Genomic DNA, 15,256 nt, shown 5'->3' with positions numbered 1-15,256 from the left:
CCCAAAGGCAGGCCAAAACTGTACATAATCTTGCTAAATCTCATTCCATATAAATTATAGCAAGTCGTCTTTAATTCTTAATAAAGCAGTCTTGGAATAAAGGTCAACAGACAACTTGCCTTGCTAATTGCTTACTACACCTGCATGTTAGCATTCAGGGACTTTATGAAAAACAACACCCAGGTTGCTTTTAACAATAGCTTCATAAATCAGGATTCAAGAAATTTCAGGTTTTTGTAACAAAATAGATGAGAGTCATTTGATAGTCCAATGCTAAAATGGTTATTAGCATTATTCTTCAATGTCCAACACGAGATGCAATTCTGCAATTAGACATTTGTTGGACAATCCTGCACGCACAGGGCATTACATAGGTAACCAATTTGTGTACTGAATGCTACACATATTTATCCTAAAAAAAAAGTTCTTTGTTAAGAGAAAGAACATGTACATGCTCATTTCAACTCAATCAAGTAGGCGACAGCTATTCATTGGTTTATTTCTTAGGACAGTGGTCTGACCAGCAGCAACCTGCCTGGTTTTAAATTTAAACAAAGTTTGGTAGTTAATTGTCAATCGGCATTAATGGACGCATTCTCCATGGCAATGTCCCCACCAGAGTCTACTCATAAACCGACCAGCATTCTCCTCTCATGCAGTATTAAATGTCGATTTTCCCCTTGAATTGCCATTTTTGCCAATTGTCCTGGTGAGATCAGGCAAAAAACTTTGGCAAAATGTGTCTTTCCTCAGTAATATGAAGTTGATAATTTTGCATTTATACATTAACTTCAACTCCCAGTCAACTTCAGGTATACTGATCAGTACAAGGCAGCCATTTTGCCCATCATGGCTAATGTACTAATCCTGAATTCGTTTCTGGACGTAATCCCGTAACCTTCGATTCCCTCACCTTGAATATGTAGAACGGTCCAGCCTGAACAGCACTCTGTTGTGTTCAACAGATTCACAACCCACAGAGGAAATTCCTTAACTTTTTTTTATTCACTTGTGGAGAGCGAGTACTGCTTGCTGGTGAGCATTAATCACCTGTCCCGAGGTGTTGGTGGCAACGACAAGTGGCCTTCTTGAACTCTGGCGTTCACATGCTGTAGGTTGACCCACAATGCCATGAGAGGGGGAATTCCAGGACTTCGACCCAGCAACAGTGAAGGAACAAATATATTTTAAAGTCAGGATAGTGAGTGACTTGGAGGGGGACTTGTAGGTGGTGATGCTCCCATGTATCTGTTGCCCCTGTTCCAGATGCAAGTAGTTGTGAGTTTGAAGGTGTTATGAATCTTTAGGAATTCCTGCAGTGCATCTTGTAGATAAAATACAATTCTGCTACTGTGCATCAGTAATGGAGGCAGTGGATGTTTATGGATGTGGTGCCAGTCAAGCAGGCTGCTTTGTCTTGGATGGTGTCAAACTTCTTGATGGCTGCCAAAGCTAAACTCATCCAGGAAAGTGGGGAGTGTTCCATCACACTCCTGACTTGTGCCTTGGAGATTGGGGAAAGGTTTTGGGCAGTCAGGAAGGAGTTGTTCGCCGTAGTATTTCTAGCCTCTGACCTGCTCCTGTAGCCACTGTGTTTATGCAGCAACTGCAGCAAGTTTCTGGTCAATGGTAGCCCCCAGCATGTTGATAATGAAAATTCAGTGATGATAACATTTAATGTCAAGTTGCAGTGGTTAGATCACCTCTCATTGCCTAGCATTTGTATGGCACAAGTGTTACTTGCTAATTGTCAGCCCAAGCCTGGGCTATTATCCAGATTTTGCTGCATTTGAACATCAATTGCTTCAGTACCTGAGGAGGCATGAATGGCACTGAATATTGCGCAAACAAACATGCCCACTTCCGACCTTATAATGGAGGACAGGACATCAATGAATCAGCTGAGTGAGTGTAGAACACTATCCCAATGGACTCCAACAGAGATGTCCTGAAGCTGCGCTAACTGGCGTCAAACAACCACAACCATCTTCCTTTATGCCAGGCATGATTCTAATCATCTCAGCTTAAATGGGAGACACCTGACTGAGAATATGCTCACTGCTTCTCGACACTCTCACAAGGGGAAACAACTTTAAAAACAATTAAGTCCCTTTGGCCAGATGGGATTTATGCTAGGAGTAGAGACAACCCTAGCAACTATAGGCCTGTGAGCCTTACTTTGGTTGTGGGTAAAGTGTTGGAAAAGGTTAGAAGAGATAGAATTTATAATCATCTAGAGATGAATAAGTTGATTAGGGATAGTCAACACGGTTTTGTGAAGGGTAGGTCATGCCTCACAAACATGGAGTTCTTTGAGAAGGTGGCCAAACAGGTGAATGAGGGTAAACCAGTTGATGTGGCGTATAAGGATTTCAGTAAGGCGTTTGATAAGGTTCCCCAAGGTAGGATATTGCACAAAATACAGAGGCATGGGATTGAGGGTGATTTAGAAGACAGAGGGTGGCGTTGATGGGAAATATTTACCCTGGAGTCCAATCACTAGTGATGCACCGCAAGGATCTATTTTGGATCCACTGCTGTTTGTCATTTTTATAAGTGACCTTGATAAGGGCATAGAAAGATGGGTTAGTAAATTTGTGGATGACACTAAGGTCGGTGGAGTTGTGGATAGTGACGAAGGATGTTTTAGATTACATTGGGACATTGATAAGCTGCAGAGCTGGGCTGGTGGCAGCAAATGGAGATTAAGGTCCATAAGTGTGAGGTGACTCACTTTGGAAGGAATAACAGGAATGCAGAGTACTGGGCTAATGGTAAGATTCTTGGTAGTGTCAATCAGCACAGAGATCTCAATGTCAAGGTACATGGATCCTTGAAAGTTGCCACCCAGGTATATGGTGTGTTAGCTTTTATTGGTATATACAAAAGGCTAGTGCGGCCATACTTGGAGTACTGTGTACAGTTCTGGTCACCCGCATTATAAGAAGGATGTGGAAGCTTTGGAAAGTGTTCAGAGCAGATTCACTAGGATGTTGCCGGGTATGGAGGGAAGGTCTGACAAGGAAAGGCTGAGGGACTTGAAGCTGTTTTCATTAGAGAGTAGGCTGAGAGGGGACTTAATTGAGACATATGATAATCAGAGGGTCAGATAATGTGGACAGTGAGCACCTTTTTCCTTGGATGGTGACGGCTAGCATGAGGTGACACAGCTTTAAATTGAGGAGTGATACATATAAGACATATATCAGAGGTAGTTTCTTTACTCAGAGTAGTAGGAACATAGAACACACTGCCTGCCATAGTAGCAGACTCACTAACTTTAAGGGCATTTAAATGGCCATTGGTTAGACATATAGAGGAGAATGGAATAATGTAGATGAGATGGGCTTCAGATTAGTTTCACAGGTTGGCGCAAAATCAAGAGCCGAAGGCCCTGTACTGCACTGTAATGTTCTATGTTCTAACTTCTCCACATCTACCCTGTCACTTTCCCTAAGAAGTTGGTATTTTTCAATAAGGTGTCCTCTAATTCTTCTAAACGCCAATAAGTACAAACCCAACCTACTCAACCATTCCTTACAAGAAAATCCTTCCCTAGCCTGAATCAACCTAATGAACCTTCCTTGCACTGTTTATAGGAATGATCCTAGGGATGAATGGCTTGTCATATGAGGAGTGGTTGAGGACTCTGGGTCTGTACTTGATGGTGTTTAGAAGGATGAGGGGGAATTTTATTGATACTTACAGAATACAAAGAGGCCTGAATAGAACATACGTGGAGATGATGTTTCTACTAGTAGAAGAGACTAGGACAGACAGCACAGCTTCAGAATGAAGGGACAAACCTTCAGCATTTAGAGGAGTACAAATTTCTTCAGCAAGAGGGTGGTGAATGTAAGCAACGCATTGCCACAGAAGCTGTGGAGATCAAGTTATTGAGGTATTTGGCAGAAAGATAGGTTGGTTCTTGATTGGCAGGGACATTAAGGAAATGCCTGTGGCTGTTCCCCTCAATAACAAGTATACAGTTTTGGATACTGTTGCGGTGGAACAACTTACCAGGGGGTACAGGTCTCTGGCACAGAGTCTGCCCTGGTGCTCAGGAGGCGGAGGGTGGGTGGATGAACAAAGCATTCGTCACTGGGGACTCCATAGTTAGGGGGACAGATAGGAGGTTCTGTGGGAACGAGAGAGACTCACGGTTGGTGTGTTGCCTCCCAGGTGCCAGGGTTCATGATATCTCTGTTTTCTGGATCCTTGAGGGAGAGGAGGAGCAGCAGCCCCAAGTCGTGGTCCACATTGGCACTAACGACATAGGTAGGAAAAGGATTAGGGATTTAAGGTAGAAATTCAGGCAGCTAAGGTGAAAGCTTAGTGCTAGAACAAATAGTTGTTATGTCTGGTTTGTTGCCTGTGCCATATGCTAGTGAGGCGAGGAATAGGGAGAGTGAGGAGTTGAACACATGGTTACAGGGATGGTGCAGGAGAGGGGATTTATTTGGATAATTGGGGGTTATTCTGGTGTAGGTGGGACATTTACAAACAGGATGATCTACACCTGAACCAGATGGGTACCAATATCCTGGGAAGTATATTTTCTAATGCTATTCGGGAGGGTTTAAACTAATTTAGCAGAGAGATAGAAACTTAAATTGCAGTTCCAGTGTTCAGGACATTGAGAGTAGAGAGGTCAGATATATGGTTGAGGTCACAAGAGTTCACCGGCAAGCAGGAAGGTGGTTTGAAGTGTGTCTACTTCAACACCAGCAGCATTTGGAATAAGGTGGGTGAATTTGCAGCATAGGTTGGTACCTGAGACTTTGATGTTGTGGGCATTTCGGAGACATGGATAGAGCAGGGACAGGAATGGTTGTTGCAGGTTCCAGGATTTAGATGTTTCAGTAAGAACAGTAAAAATGGTGAAAGAGGGGAGGTGTAGCATTGTTGGTCAAGGACAATATTATGGTGGCAGAAAGGACATCTGAGAACTCGTCTACTGAAGTATTATGGGCTGAGGTTAAAAACAGGAAAGGAGAGAAGTCACCTTGTTCGGAGTTTTCTATAGGCCTCCAAATAATTAGAGATGTAGAAGAAATGATAGCAAAGATAATTCTGGATAGGATCAAGAGCAACAGGGAAGTTGTAATGGGGGACTTTCCAAATATTGACTGGGAATAGTATAGTTAGAGTTCTTTAAGTAGGTCAATTTTTGTCCAATGTGTGCAGAATGGTTTCCTGACAGTATGTAGACAAGCCAACAAGGGGTGAGGGCCATTGGATTTGGTACTGGGAAATGAACCTGGCCAGGTGTTAGAATTGGAGGTAGGTGAGAAATTTGGTGATAGTGACCACAATTCGTTTATGTTTACTTTAGTGATAGAAAGGTATAGTGTAACGCAGGGCAAGAGTTGTTGCTGGGAGAAAGGTAATTATGATAGATTATGGCAAGATTTAGGATGGATAAGGAAATTGCAGGGGATGGGCACAATTGCAATGTGCAGCTTATTCAAGGAACAGCTACTGCGTGTCCTAAGTATGTACCTGTCAGGCAGGCAGGAAATGGTTGAGCGAGGGAGCGTGGTTTACTAACAAAGTTGAATCTCTTGTCAAGAAAGGCGGCGACAATTATTAGGATGAGACGTGAAGGCTCAGTTAGGGCACTTGAGTGTGACAAGTTAGCTGGGAAAGACCTAAAGAGAGTGCTAAGAAGAGCCAGGAGGGGTATTGAGAAGTCATGGGCGAGTAAGATCAAAGAAAACCCTAAAGCTTTCTATAGGTATATCAGGAATAAAAGAATGACTAGAGCAAGATTAGGGCCAAAGATAGTAGTGGGAAGTTGTGTGTGGAGTCCGAGGAGATAGGGGAAGTATTAAATGAATATTTTTTTGTCAGTATTCATACTGAAAAAGACAATGTTGTCGAGGAGAATGCTGAGACACAGGCTGCTAGACTAGATGGGAATGACGTTTGCAAGGTGGTGGTATTAGTAAGTCTGGAAAGTGTGAAAATAGCTAAGTTGCCTGGGCCTGATGGAATTATCCTCAGATTCTCTGGGAAGCCAGGGAGGAGACTGCAGAGCCTTTGGCTCTGATCTTAATGTTGTTATTGTCTACAGGAATAGTAATTTCTCCCCACCCCCACCCTCCACTCATTTATTTCTCCACCCTTCAGGCACTCTGGCTGTATTCCTGATGAAGGGCTTTTGCCCGAAACGTCGATTTTCCTGCTCCTCAGATGCTGCCTGAACTGCTGTGCTTTTCCAGCACCACACTAACCCCCTCCACAGGAATAGTGCCAGAAGACTGGAGGATAGCAAATGTTGTTCCCTTGTTCAAGGGGAGTCGAGGCAAACCTGGTAATTAGAGACCAGTGAATCTTATCTTGGTTGTGGTAAAGTGTTGGAAAAGATTATAAAAAGATAGGATTTATCATCATCTAGGAGATGAATAAGTTGATTAGGGATAGTTAACACTTTTGTGAATGGTAGGTCATGCCTCACAAACACAGAGTTCTTTGAGAGGGTGGCCAAACAGGTGGATAAGGATAACGCAGTTAATGTCGTGTATATGGATTTCAGTAAGGCGTTTGATAAAGGTTCCCCACAGTAGGCTATTGTATCAAATATGGAGGCATGGGATTGAGGGTGATTTAGTAGTTTGGATCAGAAGTTGGCTAGCTGAAAGAACAGAGGGTGGTAGTTGTTGGAAAATGTTCATCCTGGAGTTCAGCTACTCATGGTGTATCGCAAGGATCAGTTGGGGGCCACTGCTGTTTGTCATTGTTACAAATGACCTAGATGAAGGCATAGAAGGATGGGTTAGTAAATTTGCAGATGTCACTAAGGTTGGTGGAGTTGTGGATAGTGCTGAAGGATGTTGCAGGTTACAGAGGGACATAGATAAGCTGCAGAGCTGGACTGAGAGGTGGCAAATGGAATTTAATACAGAAAAGTGTGAGGTGATTCACTTTGGAGGGAACAACAGTAATAGGGTGTACTGGGCTAATGGTAAGATTATTAGTAGAGCAGATAAACAGAGAGATCTCTGTATCCATGTACATGGATCCCTGAAAGTTGCCACCCAGGTTGATAGAGTTGGTAAGAAGGCATATAGTGTGCTGGCTTTTACTGGTAGAGGGATGGAGTCTCAGAGCCACAAGGTCATGCTGCAGCTGCACAAAACTCTGGTGTAGCCGCACTTGGAGTATTGCGTACAGTTCTGGTCACCAGATTAAAGGAGAATGCAGAAGTTTTGGAATGGGTGCAGAGGAGGTTTACTCGGATGCTGCCTGGCATGGAGGGAAGGTCTTATGGGGAAAGGTTGAGGGATTTGAGGCTGCTTTCATTAGAGAGAAGGCAAATGAGAGGTGACTTGATTGAGACATACAAGAGGGTTAGATAAGGTGGACAGTGAGAGCCTTTTTCCTCAGATGCTGTTTGGCCAGTATGAGGGGACAGTTTTAAGTTAAGGGGTGATAGATATAGGACATGATGTCAGAGATAGTTTCTTTACTTAGAGAGAGTAGTAAGGGCATGTAACGCACTGCCTGTAACAGTAGTATACTCGCCAACTTTAAGGGCATTTAAATGGTTATTGGATAGGCATATGGATGAAAATGGAATAGTGTAAGATAGATGGGCTTCAGATTGTTGCACCGACCTGTGGAACCATCGAGCGCCGAAAGGCCTGTACTGCAAGATAATGTTCTATGTTCTATTAAGGGTTGTGGATGTAAGTTTGCTCGCTGAGCTGAAAGGTAATGTTTTTAGATGTTTTGTCACCATACTAGGTAACATCAGTAAGCCGCTGGTGAAACACTGGTGTTATGTCCTGCTTTCTATTTATGTGTTTATATAGAAAGCAGGATAACACCAGCGCTTCACCAGAGGGTCAATTATGATGTTCCCGAGTATGGTGACAAAACATCTGAAAACAAACCTTCCAGCTCAGCGAGCAAACTTCCATCCAGAACCTCAACCCAAGGTACAAATGTTCTCAAAACTCGGTGATTAAGGGCCCTGTGGAGAAAGTAGGAGAATGGTATTGAGAAATGCATCAGTCATGATCGCATGGCACAGCAGACTCAAATGGGCCAAATGGACTAATCCTGTTTGTATGTTTCATGGCCTTCAATACCAGTACATATTTCCTGAGAAAAAAGGAAGGAAACTATTCACAGAATTCCCAGTATAGCCTTGAATAGTTTTAGCAAGATCTCCCTATTTTAATATACCATTCCTTTGAAATAAAAGACCAACAGTTTATTTGCCTTCCCTATTACCTGCTGAACTCAGATGCTAGCTTTTCATGATTTATGCACGACAATCCCTGTGCTGCAACTTGAGATTTTTCTCCCCAAATTTAATATTTAGCTCTTCTACTGTTCCCGTCAAACTGCACAACCTCATTTTCTCTACATTATACTTTATTTGTCAAGTTGTTGCTGTCTTAACCATTTATATCCTTCTGTAGATGCTTGTGTTATCTTCACTACTTAACTTGCAACTAATGTTTGCATCATCCGCAATCCTGGCGACAGTACATTCACTCCTGGTCATGCAAGTCATTAATATATATTGTAAACAACTGTGGCCCCAGTAATGATCTCTGCGGCAACCCTGAAAATATCCCCCGAATTTCAATTTTGTATATTCTATTTGTTAGTTAATCCTCTATTGATGCTAATATACTACCCCCATCAAGAGCCCTTATCCTACTAAGCAGTCTTTGACAGAAAATACAGATTTTTGGAATTCCCAATTTCTTACATCTACTGGATCCACTTGATCTATCCTGCTTGTTGTCAAACATGATTTTAATACACCATGCTGACCGTTTGATTTTATTGTGCTTCTAAATGGTCTGCTATGACATCCTTTGCAACAGAGTCTAACATCTTCCCAATGCCTTATGTCAAGCTAACAGATCTGTAGCTAACTGTGATTTTTGTCTCCCTTTTTGAATGAGCGTGTTAAACTGGCAGTTTTATAATCCTTTGGGACTTTGGCCAAACTTCAATTTGGCCTGCTAACGAATGATCTAAAATTGCAAATCCAATAGTTGCTAGTTTTATGAAGAACTAGCCACAAATTACTTAAGGCAATATTTTTCTAGACAGAATTCAAGAATCTTGCAGCACAGGAGGCTGCCAGCACTTTGAAACAACTGTTCAATTCAGGCTCACATTCTAGATTTTTCCCTCAGAGCTATGCAACGTTTTCCTCCTATAACCTTTTGAAATTTTCTATCCAAACTGCTTCCACCAATTTTTCAGATAATCCACCACAGGAATGAAATACACAACAGTATTTTTAAATAGTACTATTTGGGGGGTGTCCAGCAGCAGAGAGACTTGGAGTGTATTCACAAATCTTTGAAGATGGCAAAGGAAATTGATTAGATAGTTAAGAAACCAAATAGGAACATTGAATACAAAATTGAGACAGTCGTATTAAATCTTAAATTTCAGTTGGCTAATTATGGGCAGCATACTTTTGAAAGGAGATCAAAACATTGGGAAGGCTGCAGAGGAGGTTTATCCATAGGGTACCGAGGATGCGGGACTTCATTTATCTGGGAGATTAGAGAAGTTGGGATGGTTGTCATTTGAACTAGAAAGCTTAAATGTAATAAAGGTAATGTAATATATTCATAATTGTGAAGGATCCTCTCTGGACCAAGAGAGGTGACATCATTTCCTTTGCAAGCAGATTTGAAACCAGAGGTCCAAGATCTAAAATAATAGACAAAACGACTGAGGGGAAATTAGATTTGATTTTCCAGAAACAAATGTCATTTTGTCAATTCCGCTGGCTACATCTGTGGGAAGTGCACCCAACTCCAGCTCCTTGAAAACCGTGTTAGGGAATTGGAGTTACCGGGAGTTGGTCACACTTAAGGCTCAGGACAAGGATGAATGGGGGGAGGAAAGGGGACAGTCAGACAGTGCAGAGATCCCCTGTGGACATTCCCCTCAGCAATAAGTATACCGTTTTGGATACTGCTGGGGGGGGGGGGGGGATGACCTATCAGAGGAAAGCCATAGCAGTCAGTTCTCTGGCACTGAGCCTGACACTGTGGCAAAGAAGGGAAGGGGGCAGAATAGAAAAGTACTCGTGGTAGGGGACTCTATAGTTAGGGGAATCAACATGAGATTTTGTGGTCAGGATCGGGATTCCCGGAAGGTATGTTGCATCCCTAGTGCCAGGGTCTGGGACGTCTCCGATCGGGTGTATAAGGTTCTAAACGGGGAGGGCGAACAGCCAGAAATCTTGTTACATATTGGCATTAATGATATAGCCAGGAAAAGGATTGAAGATATAAAAAGTGATTTCAGGGAGTTAGAATGGAAGCTGCAAAGCAGGACGAACAGAGTAGTGTTCTCTAGTTTACTACCGGTACTACGAGATAGCGAGGCGAGGAACAGGGAGCGGGCGCAGCTTAATACGTGGCTGCGCAGCTGGTGGAGGAGGGAGGGCTTCAGATATGTAGATAATTGGGATGCCTTCTGGGAAAGGTGGGACTTGTACAAGAAGGACGGGTTGCATCTGAACTGGAAGGGGACCAATGTCCTGGGTGGAAGGTTTGCTCGAGTAGTTCGAGAGGGTTTAAACTAGTATGGCAGGGGGGTGGGAACCTAAGCTGTATACTGGAGGTGAGAGTTGTTGCAGATGAGGCAATAGCAAGAGGTAGACCAGCTAGTGGGAAGGATTTTCCTGAGAAGGAACCAAGGGATCAGTTAAAGTGTGTTTGCTTTAACGCAAGGAATATCAGGAATAAAAGTAATGAACTTAGAGTATGGATCAGTACCTGGTGCTGTGATGTTGTGACATGGGTTTCTCAGGGGCAGGAATGGTTGCTGGATGTTCCAGGGTTTAGAGCATTTAAAAAGAATAGGGAGGGGGGAGAAAGAGGAGGGGGTGTAGCACTACTAATCAGAGAGGGTATCACAGCTTCAGAAGCTTCCATTGTCGAGGAAGATCTGCCTACCGAGTCAGTATGGGTGGAAATTAGGAACAGCAAGGGAGCAGTCACCTCTTTAGGGGTTTACTATAGGCCCCCCAATAGCACAGGGAGATGGAAGAAAGCATAGGTCGGCAGATTTTGGAAAAGTGTGGACATATTGGGTTGTTGTAATGGGTGACTTTAACTTTCTCAATATTGATTGGAACCTCCTTCGAGCAGAAGATTTGAATGGAGCTGTTTTTGTAAGGTGTGTTCAGGAGGGTTTCCTAACACAGTACGTTGACAGGCCGATGAGGGGAGAGGACATTCTAGACTTGGTGCTCGGAAACGAGCCGGGGCAGGTATCAGATCTTGTGGTGGGAGAGCATTTTGGTGATAGTGACCACAACTGCCTCACATTCTACACAGCTATGGAGAAGGAGAGGATTAGGCAAAATGGGAGGATATTTAAACTATGATGGGATTGGACATGAGTTAGGAAGCATGGATTGGGAGCAATTGTTCCATGGTAAAGGCACTATAGACATGTGGAGACTGTTTAAAGAACAGTTGTTGCAAGTGATGAATAAATATGTCCCTCTGAGACAGGCAAGAAGGGGTAAGATAAAGGAACCTTGGATGACGAAAGCGGTGGAGCTTCTCGTCAAAAGGAAAAAGGTAGCTTACATAAGGTGGAGGAAGCCAGGGTCAAGCTCAGCTCTACAGGATTACAGGCAGACGAGGAAGGAGCTTAGAAATGATCTGAGGAGAGCCAGGAGGGGGCACGAGAAAGGCTTGGCAGAACGGATTAGGGAGAACACAAAGGCATTTTACACTTATGTGAGGAATAAGAGAATGGTCATAGAAAGAGTAGGGCCGATCAGGGATAGCATTGGGAACTTGTGTGTGGAGTCTGAGGAGGTAGGGGAAGCCCTATGAGTTTTTTCCTTCTGTCTTTACGAAAGAAACGAACTTTGTAGTGAATGAAACTTTTGAAGAGCAGGTGTGCATGCTGGAATGGATAGAGATAGAGGAAGCTGATGTGCTGAAAATTTTGTCAAACATTAAGATTGACAAGTGCCAGGCCCGGACCAGATTTGTCCTCGGCTGCTTTGGGAAACGAGAAATGTAATTGCTTCGCCACTTGCGAAGATCTTTTCATCCTCGCTCTCCACTGGAGTCGTACCCGAGGACTGGAGAAAGGCAAATGTAATTCCTCTCTTCAAGAAAGGAAACAGGGAAATCCCCGGCAATTACAGACCAGTAAGTCTCACGTCTGTCATCTGCAAGGTGTTAGAAAGGATTCTGAGGGATAGGATTTATGACCATCTGGAAGAGCATGGCTTGATTAAATGCAGTCAACACAGCTTTGTGAGGGGCAGGTCATGCCTCACAAACCTTATAGAGTTCTTTGAGGATGTGACTAGAAAAGTTGATGAGGGTCGAGCTGTGGAAGTGGTGTATATGGACTTCAGCAAGGCATTTGATAAGGTTCCCCATGGTAGGCTCATTCAGAAGGTCAGGAGGAATGGGATTCAAGGGAACTTAGCTGTCTGGATACAGAATTGGCTGGCCAACAGAAGACAGAGAGTGGTAGTATTAGAAAAATATTCTGCCTGGAAGTCAGTGGTGAGTGGTGTTCCACAGGGCTCTGTCCTTGGGCCTCTATTGTTTGTAATTTTTATTAATGATTTGGATGAGGGGATTGAAGGATGGGTCAGCAAGTTTGCAGATGACACAAAGGTTGGAGGTGTCGTTGACAGTATAGAGGGCTGTTGTAGGCTGCAGCGGGACATTGACAGGATGCAGAGACGGGCTGAGAGGTGGCAGATGGAGTTCAACCTGGATAAATGCGAGGTGATGTATTTTGGAAGGTCGAATTTGAAAGCCGAGTACAGGATAAAGGATAGGATTCGTGGCAGTGTGGAGGAACAGAGGGATCTTGGTGTGCAGGTACATAGATCCCTTAAAATGGGCACCCAAGTGGACAGGGTTGTTAAGAAAGCATATGGTGTTTTGGCTTTCATTAACAGGCGGATTGAGTTTAAGAGTCGTGGGATCTTGTTGCAGCTCTATAAAACTTTGGTTAGACCGCACTTGGAATACTGCATCCAGTTCTGGTCGCCCTATTATAGGAAAGATGTGGATGCTTTGGAGAGGGTTCAGAGAAGGTTTACCAGGATGCTGCCTGGACCGAAGGGTTTATCTTATGAGGAGAGGTTGACTGAGCTCGGACTTCTTTCATCGGAGAAGAGGAGGAGGAGAAGACGGGACCTAATTGAGGTATACAAGATAATGAGAGGCACAGATAGAGTCGATAGCCAGAGACTATTTCCCAGGGCAGAAATGACTAACATGAGGGGTCATAGTTTTAAGCTGGTTGGAGGAAAGTATAGACGGGATGTCAGAGGCGGGTTCTTTACACAGGTGAGAGCGCATGGAATGCGTTGCCAGCAGCAGTTGTAGAGGCAGGGTCATTGGGGACAGTTAAGAGACTCCTGGACATGCATATGGTCACAGAAATTTAAGGGTGCATACATGAGGATCAGTGGTCGGCACAACATCGTGGGCTGAAGGGCCTGTTCTGTGCTGTACTGTTCTATGTCTGTCTATGTTAATGGACTTGGAACTGACATTTAACCATTGTAGGTGAAAATGAGGATTGCAAATGCTGGAGATCAGAGTCAAGAGTGTGGTGCTAGAAAAGCGCAGCAGCTCAGGCAGCATCCAAAGAGTAGGAGAGTCGAAGTTTTGAGCAAAAGCTGAAGGGCTTTTGGCCAAAACACAGACTCTCCTGCTGCTTGGATGATGCCTGACCTGCTGTGCTTTTCCAGCACCACACACACAAATTTAACCATTGTTCCAGGCAAGGCAGTCCAAATCCCAATAACCACAACATCATGCTAGATTAAATCGACAAACAGTGTTATGTTTCAAAGCACTAATCCCAAAGTACCTACCATCATCTATCCAATTGGTGCTCTCATTTTCTTCATCTGTCTCCTCTTTTCTTGATAATACTGAACGTTTTGTTGGCAAATCATCTTCTAATGCATTTGTATCACAATCTCCAGCATCAGTCGCACTCTCATCTTCCACAATATGCAATTTATCTTCATCATCTGTATCTGAACTTGCTTCAACCACATTGTTATAGTTGGTGACTGCAACAAAAACAAATTATTATGCTAACATCAGTGATTACACATATTTGGATCCTTGTGAGTCACGCTGCTATGTATTAATGGAAGTCACTTCTAACAGATAGCTACTACAGTATCAAAATCAAGAATAGCACTGTATCTCAGACACACCGGAATTGGGAACGGGAGTAGACAATCCTATCCGTCAAGTCACTTCACCATTTAATATGATCATGGCCGATCTTATTCTAGACTCCAATTCACTTTCCTACCCATAGACCTTTATCACATTTTCCATTAGGAATATTTATTTATTTCTTGAATCTGTGATTGGTTCTGCTTCTACTGCATTCTGGAGCAGTGAGCTCCACAGCTGCACAACCCTCAGAGAGAAGTAGTTTCTCCTCATCTCAGTTTTGAGCCTACTTTCTCTCACCCTGTATGTGATCTTTTGTTCAAGACTGAACCTGCACTCCAAGGTCTCTTGGTTCAGCAGCACTCCCTCGGACCTTAACATTAAGCATATAAGTTCTGCTAAGGTTTGTTTTCCCAAAATGCAGTAACTCTCACTTATCTGAATTAAACTCCATCTGCCACTTCTCAGCCCATTGACCCATCTGGTCAAGATCCTATTGTAATCTGAGGTAACCCTCTTCGCTGTCCACTACACCTCCAATTTTGGTGTCATCTGCAAACTTACTAACTGTACCGCTTATGCTCACATCCAAATAATTCATATAAATGACAAAAAGTAGAGGACTCAGCACCGATCCTTGTGGCATTCCACTGGTCACAAGCCTCCAGTCTGAAAAACAATCCTCCACCACCACCCTCTGTCTTCTACCTTTGAGCCAGATCTCTATCCAAATGGCTAGTTCTCCCTGTATTCCATGAGATCTAACCTTGCTAACCAGTCTCCCATGGGGAACCTTGTCGAACGCCTTACTGAAGCCCATATAGATCACATCTACTGCTCTGCCCTCATCAATCTTCTTTGTAACTTCTTCAAAAAACTCAACAAGTCATCAAGCCATGTTGACTATCCCTAATCAGTCCTTGCCTTTCCCAATACATGCATATCCTGTCCCTCAGGATTCCCTCCAACACCTTGCCCACCACCGACATCAGGCTCAACATGCACAACAAATGTGGAGGTTGTTTAAGGAGCACTTGTTGAGAGTGTTGGATAACTTTGACCCACTGAGACAG

At 43.5% G+C, this 15,256-nt stretch overlaps 1 protein-coding gene across 8 annotated transcripts in view; it reads right to left on the bottom strand.

The window, feature by feature from the left end:
* The window catches only part of LOC122550321 (zinc finger E-box-binding homeobox 1), a 178,268-nt gene that overhangs the window by 68,710 nt on the left and 94,302 nt on the right, over window positions 1-15,256 (bottom strand). For all 8 annotated transcript variants that reach the window (XM_087987504.1, XM_087987510.1, XM_087987505.1 and 5 more), the window contains exon 2: window positions 13,865-14,068. In XM_087987504.1, the coding sequence (XP_087843630.1) occupies window positions 13,865-14,068 (204 nt within the window). The remainder of the gene's footprint in view (window positions 1-13,864; window positions 14,069-15,256) is intronic.

This window comes from Chiloscyllium plagiosum, unplaced genomic scaffold (assembly GCF_037043375.1).
Source record: "Chiloscyllium plagiosum isolate Xiang-an unplaced genomic scaffold, Cpla_swu_hap1 HiC_scaffold_5, whole genome shotgun sequence".
Taxonomy (NCBI): domain Eukaryota; kingdom Metazoa; phylum Chordata; class Chondrichthyes; order Orectolobiformes; family Hemiscylliidae; genus Chiloscyllium; species Chiloscyllium plagiosum.
Note: the sequence above shows the minus strand (reverse complement) of the source record. Positions and strands in the feature narration are given on the sequence as shown.